The sequence below is a fragment of the Ixodes scapularis genome, unplaced genomic scaffold, assembly GCF_016920785.2.
Source record: "Ixodes scapularis isolate PalLabHiFi unplaced genomic scaffold, ASM1692078v2 PGA_scaffold1__304_contigs__length_218370807, whole genome shotgun sequence".
In the NCBI taxonomy this organism is placed as follows: Eukaryota; Metazoa; Arthropoda; class Arachnida; order Ixodida; family Ixodidae; genus Ixodes; species Ixodes scapularis.
The window spans coordinates 37,108,161-37,122,464 of record NW_024609846.1 but is presented as its reverse complement, the minus strand read 5'-3'; the positions used below and the strand labels follow the sequence as shown (position 1 = coordinate 37,122,464).

Genomic DNA, 14,304 nt, shown 5'->3' with positions numbered 1-14,304 from the left:
ACAGCACAAAGGTGTAAAAAAGTTTAATATGAGCAAGGACCCACCATCATTAGTTTGAGAGATAATCATTGTGGACTGAGGCTTGATCAGCCTTCTATCGCCTCTTTCACTCCTGATTTTCATGTCATGGACAATGTTTCGGTGTTTCTGAGAAAATCAATGCCGCTTAAAGGCCCGTTCACACTCTTGCGACCGAGTTAGACCGAGAGAGACGAGACCAGTTTTTAAGCCTCTTGCGACTTCTTAGGACCAGCTCCACTTCATCGCATTCTGTCCTAAGAAGTCGCAAAAGGCTTAAAAACCGGTCTGGTCTCTCTCGGTCGAAGTCGGTCGCAAGAGTGTGAACGGGCCTTAATGGAAGACTGCAGGCAACATTGGTACTTGTGGGGCTTATGGCCTTTCTGCATCTAACCTCCTCTGTACCTGACTATAAATGGATTATCTGCTGCAAAGGGATGATCTTTGTCTAGTTTGTTTTGCTAAGGGGAGAGGCCATTCAGGCGAGAAAAAGAAATGCGAGCTTCATAAAAAACGTTTAGCCTTTCCACCAGCAGAGCTGTACTCTATACACTGTATGCTTCTTCTTCGTCGTCTGTTTTTCGCCCTGCTTCCTACGATGAATTCCCACCAACGCGCCAAACTATCCATTCTATTATAGCTGGAAAGGTTGCCGCCATCTACGAGCAATGGCGGAAACCATACTGGTTGTGTGTTGGCCGCCGTCGCTTATAGATGGCGGTAGTTGTCCAGGTAGGTTTGTGTCGACATACACGGACACGATCCTGGGGAACCTAGCCCTTAGCAGCTCCGCTGTAATACCCATTTTGCAAAAGCTAATGTGCATAAACAAAATATTAAAGACGTTTACAAATCTCTGTAATGCGGAATTAGAGCACAGTTCTTGAGCAGGAGGGAAGGGTATGATCCTCGTCCTCCTCTGTTCCTCGTCCTCCCCTCCTTTCCTCCTCCTCCTCTCCCATCTTCCTCCTCCTTTGCTTGCAACGCCAATTTTCCCACTAAATCTAGCGGAGAAACTGAATTCATTCATAGGTGACGTGAAGTCATGTGACGTTATTTTCCCCGCTAAATTTAGTAGGGAAACTGAATTGGTGTCGAGGTTCTGCGACGCCAAATTTGCCGCTAAATTTAGAGGAGAATTGAATTGCTGTTGAGGTCACAGGACGTTAATTTTTCCGCAAAATATAGCGGAAAGACCGAATTTGGTCATAGGTGACGTGACACCGAGTCATTGACATTCTTTTCCTGTTAAATTTAGAGGGGAAACTGAAATGATGCTGAACTTATGCGACGTCAATTTTCTCCCTAAATTTAGAGGGAAATTGAATTCTGGTTAAGGTCACATGATGTCAATTTTTCTACTAAATCTAGCAGAGAAAATGAATTTGTTCATAAGTGACCTGGCACCAAGTCATGTGATGTCATATTCCCCGCCAAATTTAGTAGGGAATTGGATTGGTGTTGAGGTCACGTGGCGTCACTTTTCCCCGCTAAATTTAACGGGGAATCGGATTGGCGTTGAGGTCACTACGTCACTTTTCCCACTAAATTTAACGGGGAATTGGATTGGTGTTGAGGTTACGTTATGTCACTTTTCCCGCTAAATTTAGCGGGGAATTGGATTGGTGTTGAGGTGACGTGATGTCACTTTTCCCCGCTAAATTCAGTAGGGAATTGGATTGATGTTACTCACATGACATCATTTTTCCCACTCAATTTACCACGGCTGCACCGACAGCGACGTCACTCAACCCTAAAATGAGCGCCTAAGAGCTGCACTCTAAAACTGATTCCTCATCCAAGTTTTACAAATATAAAGTGCCTATTCTGAAAACTAATTGCCCAACTAAAAAATTTGCTTTTCTTGGTTACTCTAAGTCAGTATTCAACGGCCATGTACAAAACGTTGGAGCCTCCCACTGATATGAGCGAGACAAGAAACGTCATACGGTATAAACCTTTCCAAGAAACCCTTGACCCCAGGGGCTGCAAACCGCTTTGAAGCCCAGTGACTGAGTTTGAGGCTAGACTATCATTAGCGTCCCTGCTAACCCTAACCGAGTGGGCTGTGATTTCGATAGGTGCAGCCTGCGCATGCACAGTTTCATACACTGCAGGCGGCTAGATTCTCGTCTTTTCCCGCTGTATGTTGTGTTTCATGGTGCATGTATTTTCCCGAGGACATTAAGAAAGCATTGTACCACATTTGAAAGAAACAATAAAAAACCTGCAAACTACTTTTGTTGGGTACGCGCACGACAGAACGAATGCAACTAAAATGTTAGTTGTAATTTTATTTTATTTTTTACAATAAGGTTTGACGGCGTTGCTTGATTAGCCGCGTGTCAATTGACAAAGCGCTTAGCTGTCGAAAATAATTTACAACAGAAAATAAAGATAATACAGTAAGGGTGCAAGCAAGCCGGTGAAGCGTCATCCTGTCCTTTTCTGTTCCTTCCACTTATATGTTCATTTCTGCCCCAGTTTCAGGTTTATCAACATGGTTAACAAAGATAGCCGAAAGGCATGCAGTTTTCACGCTCACAGATAACGTGTTTACTGATGGAAAGGACACAGACATACAGTTTAGCAAATGTCAACTTTCGAACAATATATTGTACATACCACACGATGCAGTGCTATCTGAAAAGAATTTATTTGAGAAAGATCTCAAATAACACAGTCACAGTCGACGACAGTCACAGTCGCCAACAGTCACAGTTGACGACAGTCACAGTCGACGACAGTCACAGTCGACGACAATCACAGTCGACGACAGTCACATCTTGACGATCGGACGGAATCCAAGGTGATTTCGTTTTGGGGCACGTTTTGGGGAGAGCTTCTTTTTTTCACAATATCACCGAGGCAACGTAACGAACACGACTGACCCGTTTCCCACCCCAACCTGGACAACTATTTTTGGAGATGAGTGAGAAGGACTTTATGCGGATTATCTCTGGGAAGGGGGAGAACAATTGTCACCGTTCGCATAATCGCGTCGAGGGCCACTCGACGTCTTCCGCACCTTCGTTTCCGGTGAATGTTGAGCAAAAAAGCTTGAATGGCAGGCACTTACCAGCCCTAATTTCCACGGTTGAAGGTAACACAGAAAGTGTATGCAGCTCGCACAAAAAAAAATTAAGTGGAAACTTTCAAGAGGGGCCAGAAAATGCTGAATGCAAAACCGCACAACACAGAGAATCGCGCTGAACGGGTACTCACAGTCCAAGAGAGTGGCAGAAAATTCCTAGCTGATAGAGGGCGCGAGAGTCGCACCAGTCGCATCAGCAACATGGCGGCGGCCTAGGAGTGTTTTTTGGAAAGGTGTATAGCTTTTATTTAGTCTCGTTTGGATGGTTTTCTACAATTGTACGATTCCACAAGCAAACAAGGTTGAAATGCATTTTATTTGTTCTGCTACCCACTCAGACGGCTTCTATTGCTCAGCCAAGAACAAAGAGCAAACAAGTTGCGCACAGCACCCTCCTCACCTGCGTGGATGCCTGCTTGTCCCGAAGAGACGGTTTTGAGTCCTTGGGCTTGTGTGGACGGAGCACCAACGTGCAGCAAAGCCTGCGCCCCAAGACGTCCTGCATGGACGGCACAACCGACAACTGATAAGGAACAGCACTCCAGTCGGGAAGTACACAGGAGCCACTTCGGAGCCGCCATTGACACACTATCGGAAAGACCGGGAGAGTGCCACTGCAAAGACGGCCAACGGTCCCTTTTAGGCGAGGTGGCATGAAAACGGCGTGATATGGTCTAAGAAGTAAAGCCGTGGATAACACCGTAGGGTGAGACTCAAGGCCAGAAGTTCACTTGTTGTGAATCGGAAAACCGAACCAGTCGGTATCAGAAAGGAATATTCATAAACCAAAGCCGGACGGCACTGAAAGTGTAGCCTGAACAGCTATGCATGGCACTGACATCATAATTCAGATCCACCAAACAGCCATGCATGACACTGACATCATTATTCAGCTCCAAAGCACAGAGCTGGTGCGTGTTCTGCATTGGAGGGAGCTCAGATGCACACTAAGTGCCACAGATCAGAATTTCCTCGATTAAAAGAGGCAAGAGAAAACACACTATGTAGTATAAGAGCTACTTTTAGACAAGTATATGAAGGTTGCTGTGCAGAATTATAGCTCCTAGAATAAATGGAATGAAATAAGTGGGAATGCACGATCAGCAGAAATGGCTAATTTAATTACAACTTGAAAAGGGTAAACAGCCCCAGAAAAACACACCTTAATATTGGGACAGTAACGTCAGTCATGCATCAAAGAAGGGCATTAACCGAGGCAGTTTGGTTCCACGAGTGGGAAAGGGGGAGGAGAAGGAAATGACGGAAGTCTCGCTTCTCTGAGACAAAACTTCAGAGAGTATCCCGTGCAAAACAGCAAAATCTTTTAAACCGGAAACTGATCATTAAAAAATCTATGGCCATAAGTCTGTATGTAAAAAAAAATGTTTGTATACTCTAATGCTCCCGAAGGCAGTAGGTAACTAGTGGGACAGCATTTGTACGAAAGAAATGTGAAGCTGCATACCAGAGTATACAAAAAAATTTAGATATCCTGTCTGAGAAATAGATTGGTCATTGTATAGGTTCCACCAGCAACAAATAAAATCTATTCCCAACCCAGGAACGTAAAAAATTATAAATTCATCAAAAAAGTCCTATACAACCTAATTTATGATTCTGGTGGTCCCTGACACAAAAACAGTTCTTGGCACCACTGTCGGACAAGTGGTTCATCTTCCATAAAAAACAAATAAAAAGCTGGAACACAAACCTGATTAATGCCCATTATCGGCTTCAGCCTATCTCCCCAGGAACTGTCACCCTGGATAACGACCGTTACACCCCGATCATCATCACTGAAACACACGAAGCAAGCATGTTCAGTGCATCATTATTTCGGTAGCCAAGACAGATTACAAAAACTAGCCGAATGCTATCGATGCTCGTAATAAGATTTGAATCCAATCAACTCAACTGGCCTTGGTCATACATATGCCGGGTTCCAAGTAATTAAAAAAATAATGAAAGGTGCCTGCAGTAAAGTTTGCGTCAGCTCAAGTTTGTCTGAAAGGTACCCAATTAGCTACCCTTGGTAGCCTAATAAATATTTTTAAAAAACAAAGTGCAAACGTTTTCAGCTTAATTTGGTAGTCCAAAGGCTACCCAATCAAACAGATGTGTTGGCACTGCGATAAGCTGTGGAAATCTCAATTAGAATAATTTTCCTGTGTGTTGTGCATACAATTACAAAAATATGCTTTCTTCTCTACAAATATTAAGCTTTGAATTTTAGCAAAGTCACAATCTCCTATTACCTAGATTTGTCGTAAGAAATGAGTGAAAAAAGAAAGACTGCTAAAATTCAATAAAAGACAAATTCCAGCAACCTGAAACCCCATTATCGGCAGAATGAGTCATACCAAATATGATGATGGCCCAAAAGCCCAAGGGTACAAAGACGTTCTTCAAAACACTAAGTGAAATAGCAGCGTGGGGCGAGAAACATGAGACTCGGGAAAATAAGAGGACTGCATTTATTGTAACGCATAGCTCGAACCAATGCAGCCTTGCAGGGGGGATCAGTGGCCGAGTGGGCTGGTGCACACCAGCTCAGAGCACGAGGCCCTAAAGCTTACACCGCAGAACCCACGGATCCTGGGTTCAATCTCCACCCCCTGCCCGTGTCTATCTGGATGACCATCATACCGGCGTGCAGTCGTGTATCACTACAGCGTGGTGCACATGAAAGAGACACTGACACCCCCACAATTTATTTTTTATATTTTGCCAGGCACTTTATTATGGTCTCAGAAGACTACCCAATCAATATTTGGCTACAGCGTCACATATATTTTTAATAAAGTCAAAAAACGCAAATGCTCGAAACGAAAACTGGACTGGGGAGGAAGAAGAAATATAGAGGAGGAGAGAGTTGGCAAAAGTCACATGGCTGTGCAGCTTTTTTTTTACTTCCTATCGACGTATTTGCAGCTTTCTAGAAGCCACAAGGGATGGGTATCATATTTCTCTTCTACTTTTAATATTGTGTGTGAGCCTTCGATGACCCACGACTTTGATTATATTTGGTGGTTGTGTCTTAACCATAGAAAACGGCACGTGACCACGAAGAAGAGAGTGAGCGCGACTCAAACCGGCCAGTTCTGGATCGGCAGTTTTCGGGCAGAAAATTAATTTTGAGCCGTGAACAGTTTTCTGGGTAGTTGGGCTCTCATATGTTTTGTACAAACAAGAACCTTGGCGAGCATAAATACCCTGTCAGTGTCCTTTTAATGACTAGCGGACCCAAGCTAGAGGTTGAACTGCACTGGCTGAATTGCTCATCTACAGCTGAGAGACAAGTCGCCCATTGAGGCAGACTAACTTCCGGCTGTATAAACATACACGAAACATTATTATGATGCAGTCCAGATGTTAATATGTTAATCAGAGATCAAAATGCAGATCATTCAAGTTGTGAATAGCAATCAAAAAGAGAGACAGCGCTGCTGTCCACAACTCTGACAAGATACAAGAGCAATTAAACACAGGTACATGTCGCGACACTGTTCACACAAACCAGTGATAGCCATTTCTTTTTCTCTTTCCTTAGATTCAAGGGTCTTTCACAGAAACTACTAGTGTGGCAGAAAGCACACATTTGAGGAAAATTCAGGTACCCTTTCAAATTAAAAGGCAAAAAAGTGCCCATGTTCTGCCTGTGCCAACGGCGTTGCAGAGTATTTAAGGGTCTAGCAAAGAAGTGAACAATGGTGGGTCGGCTTACTGGGTGAGGGTCATCAGGTAAGTCAGCGTGTCCTTGAAGTCCTGAAGCATAAAGTCGTCGCAGGGTGGAGGAACGGAGATGAGCGCGTTGCCTTTCTTGTCTTCGCCGCCTGTTAATTGAGGAAGTTGTATGTGCGCTTAGGCGTAACGACGCATCTATCAGGACGGTGACGACTATTGAGCATGACAACTCCTTCTTCGTGATACTGTGTGAATGTGAAGAAATGTTTACAAAAAAGAACATTCATAGAGCCTGCATTGTATACTGTGGACTCGCCTCCCCCAAAAATCTTCCATTTTGGTGGGACCTCCTCTCCCCCTCATACAGCATTTTGTCATGGGCGGGCCCCCTCTGAAACAAAATCCTAGCTACGTGCCAGGCTGGGGGATCTGCATTCTGGTAATTAAGCTCCATTTAAAAGGAGAAAAGACTTACCCGCCATGAAAGCCAGCCGCTTCTTCAGAATCTCGACGATATCAGCAGCCTGAAGTTCTCCTACAAAACATAAAGAGGGTGGTGTGTTCCCTAGATAGCTCCAGCCCTTGCCAGATACAGACACTGAAAACGCCCTCGAAATTCACGACTGTCTGCCGGCTCAATCATGTCAGCAGGCTTCCAGATTTGTGCTGGTTCCCAGCGAAACTCTGCGAGGCTTGCAAAAACAATGCAAAGCGAGCACGTTTTCTGATGGGACATAATAATGCTAGAAAATGTGCTGTCAGCAGAAAAAGCCGTCAGGGGATTAAAGAACGACAGTGCAAGCGATGCACTGAAAAGGCAAAACATCGAAGACGAAGCAAGATGTGAGTAAAGTCATGACATACCCGGTGTAGAAGCCTGCTGAGTTGATCACCGACGATTAAAGCTCCAGAGCAAGACATGCTATGGACGGGCAAGAGGACTACTTCCCAGTAAACAAACAGTACATACCTGACATCATGTCTCCCTGCACGTCAGCTTTTGGGTTGCGTTGATTTTTCTCGGATCCCGCTCGTTCTGTATCCTTCCTTTCTAATGTGCTTAACATCGTTCTTCGATTTGGAATTTCTGCGCACACAGAAAAAGCCGTTAAAAACACGCGTTTGGCACGCGAACGCAACGTGCAGCCCACTTCGGGACACAAGAGATAATCACTTAAGATAGTGACCAATTAGGTCGTGAAAACAACAGACAGTGGTCGGATCGCTTGAGTGTTGCAGCAGTGCAGACTGCTACGCCGAGACTTATCCGACTCGCCTGGCGTGGTGGACGTCGCGAACGTAGCCGAAGACGTCACGCATCCCTCGGCGGCAGCGCCCGTACCGCGTTCACTATCAGGCAGCAAGGTCGTATCAATAACGCGAGCAGCAACAAAGAGACAAGGCACGCATCCGTTACCGACAGAGTTGGGTCTTCAAGCAGCTATCACATGGAAGCAAGGATACGGAGCAGCAAGCAAACCAAGCAACAACTAAAGGAAGAAAAAACAAGAAGGTTTGGGATTGGATGGGATTGGATTGTCTTGGGCATTTAAAGTAGCGCGTCGTCGATAGCGCCTTCGCTAATGCTCATCGCAAGAGCACTAGAGTACTGAGTTTCGGTTTGGACTACTCAACCAAGTAGTGCGTCGGGTGATTTCACGTTTACCTCTAATTAAAAAGAATGCCCCGCTTGTAGATAGAAAATATTCGTATTCATATGTGAGTTCTGTTGCAAGATCAGAAACAAATAAGTAAGCTTGGTGGTTGGAGAGGATTGCTTGAAATTTCCGAAGAGCCGCTCTGAGATGATCACACTGTTGACGGAGAATGAACTCTTACACCAAAGCAAGAATAAATCGCCGTACCTGGGAGTCTGGTAGCTTACATTCAACAAAAGCGCACAAACAAAAAAAAAAAAAAAGAGAGAGATGCGGCGGCATGAATGCTGGCAGTTTCAGTTTCGGTTTTTATTTCGGCCGTTTTTGAGCTTGAAAGTTTGATTTCGTGAAGGAGACAATGACATACGGGACTTTCGTAATACCTCCAGACCCCTCTCTGTCGTATCTACCTTCCTTGCATCAATTTGATGCAATAAATGTAACGTCGGAGGCAATTAATCCAAACACGTCTAAGCCTGTTCAACCTGTATGTGATGATCGCTTACCATTGTCGGGCGAAAAAAGCGCCAACAGACCGAATCATTATTTTAGCTCAACCTTCACAGCAGATGACCACACTAACATCCTACATCTTAACGACTTATATCACCCCCCGTAGAGGCTGTTGGAATAACTTGTTCTAGTAGTATCGAATCAATAGAAAGGCTACAGCTATTTAAACATTAAGACGATACATAGTAAAGGGGGACGGACAGCTATTGTGCAGTTCTAGTGATAACAAAATAATTAAAAAAACTAAAAAAAGACAGTTAAAATTCGGCTAGTTAGTTATTGAATATATTTCAGCAATATTTTTCTGGTGAGTTTTCTACAGACAAAAAAAAAATTGGTAGTAATTCCTATCTCAAATCAGGTGATTAAACTTCACCATCTTACTATCGACCCATTTCTGTAACCGGTGTCGCATGGAAATTACGAGAGCACATGATATTTCAAATATCATAAAGCATATAAAAAATAACGACTTACTTTTTTTCAAAAGCATTATAGGTTTCGATCATCATTCTCTTGCTAAGCAGAGTTGGTGCAACTCGTTCATGAATTATACGTAACATCGATGGCAACATTCAAATAGACATCTTATTTATTGACATTTGATAAGGTTTCCCATAGGTTAGTTGTGCTTCAACTAAATCAACCCCATACTTATGCATTAGTGACTTTGTGGATTAGTCAAATTTTAACGAATCGCGCTCAGTACTCTGTAACTAACAATTGCTCGACTTCCTGGTTTCCTTCATCGTCCGTGTCCACCAGGGCAGAGTTCTTGCGCAGCTGCTTTTTCTCATTATTTGTAAACGACCTTCTTGGTCACATAACAGCCTGTATTCCATTTTTTTCTGAAGATCGCATAATATACCGTTCTTGTATTTCACTTGAATGACTGATTTAGCCAAATAACTGACTGATGTCAAAAGTGAAAAATGGCAAGTAACTTTTCTAAAACGTAGCTTGTCGGTCTGTGCTTCGCTCGTCTCCCGGGGACTGCCACGACCAGTGGCATAGCCGGGGGGGGAAGGGGGGGGGTTGAAAGCGCCCCCCCCCCCCCTCTGATTTCCTAATTTTTGCTCTAATCTTTCAGCGTTGAATTTTTGATTAATTTTTTGTGGCAGTATAGCCTGCCGGTAACAGCCAGGCGGCGCCAGTAGAGTGGGAGCCCAAGGTTATATACTCTGCCTCAGTGTACCTTGGCAAAAGGTGAACGAGAAGTTCCCCATTGAGTGCCGACGGCTTCGATACCCGCTACGTATACGAGCGCAACGCACAGATATTGGACCATGACGCAGCGGAAAGCCTGATACTTCTTCGAAGCAAAAACGCAAATTGGGTTATGGGGATATTTATACAGCGCGTAGTTGATCAGCCATTTAAAGTTGCGACGAGTCACTCGCTGTAGATGAGCAATTTAGCCAGTGCAGTACAACCGCTAGCCTGGGGTCTTTAACGTGCACCACGCAGTAGTGATACACGACCGCACGCCGGTACGATGCTCACCTAGATCGAAACGGGCAGGGGTGGGGCTCGAACCCAGGATCCCTGGGTTCTGCAGCGCGAGCTTTCGCTCCACGCGCGTCGAGCCTTCTTAGTAAAAGCGCACTCCGGTGATACGTAGTCACGCTCCGATTGGTCCGCCAGGCCGCAGCTTCCGCCGTACTTGCATGTTATGCAATCATGGCTTTCTGGCCTACCCAGTATTTCTTGCTTACCAAAGTAATAGCTCACGTTTGAATAATGCAGCTGCCACTCCCAGGCATACCGAATGTTTTTTGCTTCAGTCGCTAGATAGCGCAAAACCAAAGAGCACTGCAGGCTGCCTATAGACCAGTGTCCGAAATCCTAGCCCCCAGCGAAAGAATGAGAAATAATATTCTCAAACCCAGGCTTTTGTGAAGAGAAAGGCTGCGCATAGAACAAGGTTTTTGATCATTACAGCACTCTTGGCATTGGTGTTGTTCTTGGAGCTTCGTGACTATGTCTTTCCGACGTTATTGCACTGCGATATGTCCGAAGGTTTCTAAAAAAAACAGTCTCGCAAAAAGCCCTGCCCTCCCCCCCCCCCCTCTTTTTTTACTGTGTCATTGCGTCAGCGTAAACAAACATGGCGACGCCCATGGAACAGAGCAGACACTGCTCTATACACGTTTGCAAGTCCGGCTTCAGGGCGCTTCCATCTTGCTCGCTGGGGTGTGCTTGGACACGTCCTAATCCGTTTACGAAGCCTTGCTAAGGCGTCATAGTCGGATGGTGGCCGCTCCCAAGCGCACCCCACTGGGCAAGATGGCGGCCCCCAGAGACCGGACTTGCAAACGTGTATAGATATGTTTGTGTTTTGTCTGGCCTTCAGGCGCCTGGTTTTCGCCGTCGCTCGTAGATGGCGGCAACCTTTCCAGCTATAATAGAAGAATGGATAGTTGGGCGCATTGGTGGGAATTCATCGTAGGAAACAGCGCGAAAAACAGATCGGACGCACCAATATCTTGTCAAAAAAGACACGAAAGGGAATTTTAAAACGAATTAAACGATTAGCAAAGAGCACCTGGTGGATGTCGCTAACGCCTCGTTCGTAATGCCCGTCTAGGAACCTTGACAGGTAGTAACGATGCTTGTCTCGCCTCCGGCCACGACGAGGGAGGAGCTGAAGGAGGAATTCCCCTCTCCCCGAGAGTCTCTTTTGTGTGTCCCAGAAGTCGCTATTGTTCCTCTACAAGATTAGAGAAGATTAGCCCGTAACTCAAAATTTGTACAAAAGCAGCCGCTTCGGTGGATGGAACGACTTGGGCATTCTCACAACGTCAGCCTCGCCGCAGCTTTGCTCGTCCCGAGACGAACTACGTCACGATTGCGTCGGATGTCACGTGCTATCTGCTGGCTGCTCTCCGAGAGCTTGCCATAGTGGACCGTTTATAACGAAAACTACAGCCATCAAGCTCAAAATACAAACGTGCGATTGCCATTTACAAATATTGTAGATGATATTCAACCTATTCTTTAAACGACGGGTATACTTCAAATTTCGTTAAAGTTCACGTGACGTCAATTTTCCCGCTAAATTTAGCGCTGTTACGCTGACGCTGACGGCGACGCCGACGCCGCGAAACCCGGAAACGGGCGCCAAAGAGCTGCGCTCTAAAATTATCTTTTTGCATTCCCGATCGCTCCTAATAGATAATATGACATAATAAATAATGTACTAATAAAGACAGAAATTACTTGTGACATCCCCATCGTTCCAGTGACGCCGCCAAGGGAGTGAAACCGAAACAAACGTTTTCAATAACGAACAAAAAGTTAGGGCTCAAACGAACTGGTGAAGGCTTAACATATTTTAAGACAGAGCCCCGAGACTGGGGGAAAGACGAAGGGTAACACATTACGCAAAGTCTCAAAGTCAATACTTGCTCGAGCTAGCTTGAGGTCACGCTTACTGACTTTCAAACATTGACTTTCAAACGAGCAAAAAATGAAGACATGAGACATTGCAGAACGCATAAGCCACCCAAGAGCAATTGATGAGTAGAGATGGTTGGTAACGATTACCACTTCTGCCTGTGTATGAACACAATAGCAATGCCCAACAATATGGAGGCCCCCCAAAAAATCAAAGCTAACTTAGAGAAAGTTATGTTGTTTTTTTTTTGTTGTTTTTTTGTTTTTTGCTAAATGCATGTTTTTCTAATCCGCATTTTCCAGCGGCGGAGTGCATATCACCTGCCTTGCAGAAAGGGAAATGATTACCTAAAGTTAGTACTTTTGCAGATCCATCCTGTTTTATACTTTCCTATATACTTTTTTTTTTTTTTTTTTTTGAAGTGGGTGGAGGGGCGCGGATGCCGCTATCTCCGTCGCCGCTCATTATTAAGCGTGGACGAAACCAGGCATAACCAAAGTCGCATCGGTATCGTAAGTACGCGCGTACGTGACTGTGTTGCTTGCTGTGTACGGCTGTGGATGCATGGATAGCTGAATGAATTGTGGGATAGATGTCTAATAGTCCGTTTTTATTTCATTTTTTTACGTGCGTTTCCTGGTTAGTGTGAAAGCCAGCGCTTCCCAAACTGAGTAGTATACCCTTAAATTTTTTTTAGAACGCAGCTCTTAGGCGCCCGTTTCCGGTTTGAGCGGCGTCGCCGTCGGCGTTACCGCGCGGTGCATTATAGGAAACGTCCCATGATGCAACGCGCACGGAGGAAGAGGGGGAGGGGGGAGTACGAGGGGCGGAGAGGAGGAGGAGGGGAGAAGGAGGGAGGGAAGGAGGAGGGGAAGAGAAGGGAAAAGGGGAGAAGGGGAGAAGCTCGAGGGATGAGGGGAGGAGGAGGAATAGCAGGGAGGATGAGGGTGTGAGGAGCAGGGGTATACCCCCCTCTCAGTACCCTTCCCTCCTCCTCCTCAAGAGCTGCGCTCTAATTCGGCATTACAGGGTGTTGTAAATGTCTTTCATTTTTATTTTTTTTAATGTATTAAAACTTATTGGCAGATTTTCTTTTTTTATCAGTGAATCAGCAGACAGCGATGGAAAATCGGTAGGTCTACTGAGAAGTCAGTAGACCTGGATACACTGGGCGTCTGCCCTCTTCTCTTCTCTCCTCGCTTGCGGTGGGGGCGACTTGAGTTGTTTATCCTACCCTCACGGTTGTTTGACCGTCTTGCCCGCGTCCGGTCCTCCCGAGCTGGTGTCGGCTGTCCCCGGTGCGTGCCAACCTCCTCCGCGGTATGGGAGACCGTGTTGCGGAGAAGACGGTGTCGTCGCTACAAGCCTCTACAAGCACAGTGAATGAGCCAGTGTCAGTCGAACCCATATATTCAACACATAATTTCAGTGCGAGTGTGAAATTTCATTTCGATACTTCATATGTGTGGGCTCGAAAGCTTACGCATGTCTGTAAAATAGCTGCTGTGGATAAACCCAACGAACTGCTCTAGCATGTTTTTTGATTGCTCCGTGAAGATACACAGCACGGAAAAAGACAAAGACCCATACACACAGTTGCACTTGATTGCGTTTGACTGCGCTGCGTCGAGAAACAGAAGCGTTTCACCGGCACATATGTGCTTCGTATGCAGCGCGGAATACAATTAGGGTTCAGTGTTTCGATAAATACGAAAATATCTCCGAAAAACATTCGTCGGTAAACGTTTCGTCGATTCGATTTTATCCGAAAAACTCCGAATTTTGAAGTCATTTATGGCAAATAAAGAACAAAAAAAGCAAAAAAACGGTATTTTTCAAAATACATTTTGGGAGAGCACAGTTTTGGTGGTTTTGAGGAGAAGCCATTTCAGTACCTTTTGAAATTTCAGACTATTGACAACAGGGAGTTTCCCGTTTAT

The 14,304-nt window shown here is 45.2% G+C and overlaps 1 protein-coding gene across 4 annotated transcripts in view; it reads right to left on the bottom strand.

Moving 5' to 3' along the window:
• The window catches only part of LOC8028724 (SEC14 domain and spectrin repeat-containing protein 1), a 41,544-nt gene extending 33,241 nt beyond the window's left edge, over positions 1-8,303 (bottom strand). Inside the window, exons 1-6 of one of the 4 annotated variants that reach the window (XM_029985992.4) lie at positions 8,073-8,288; positions 7,767-7,883; positions 7,272-7,331; positions 6,837-6,945; positions 4,824-4,908; positions 3,513-3,611 (exon numbers count right to left, since the gene is read on the bottom strand). In XM_029985992.4, coding sequence (XP_029841852.2) covers positions 3,513-3,611; positions 4,824-4,908; positions 6,837-6,945; positions 7,272-7,331; positions 7,767-7,863 — 450 coding nt within the window. In that variant the 5' untranslated portion in view covers positions 7,864-7,883; positions 8,073-8,288. Of the gene's footprint in view, positions 1-3,512; positions 3,612-4,823; positions 4,909-6,836; positions 6,946-7,271; positions 7,332-7,766 lie in introns of all 4 variants that reach the window. The other 3 variants (XM_042290689.1, XM_040502418.2, XM_040502417.2) reach the window with 3 other exon arrangements.
• Between the last annotated feature and the right edge of the window lie 6,001 nt (positions 8,304-14,304).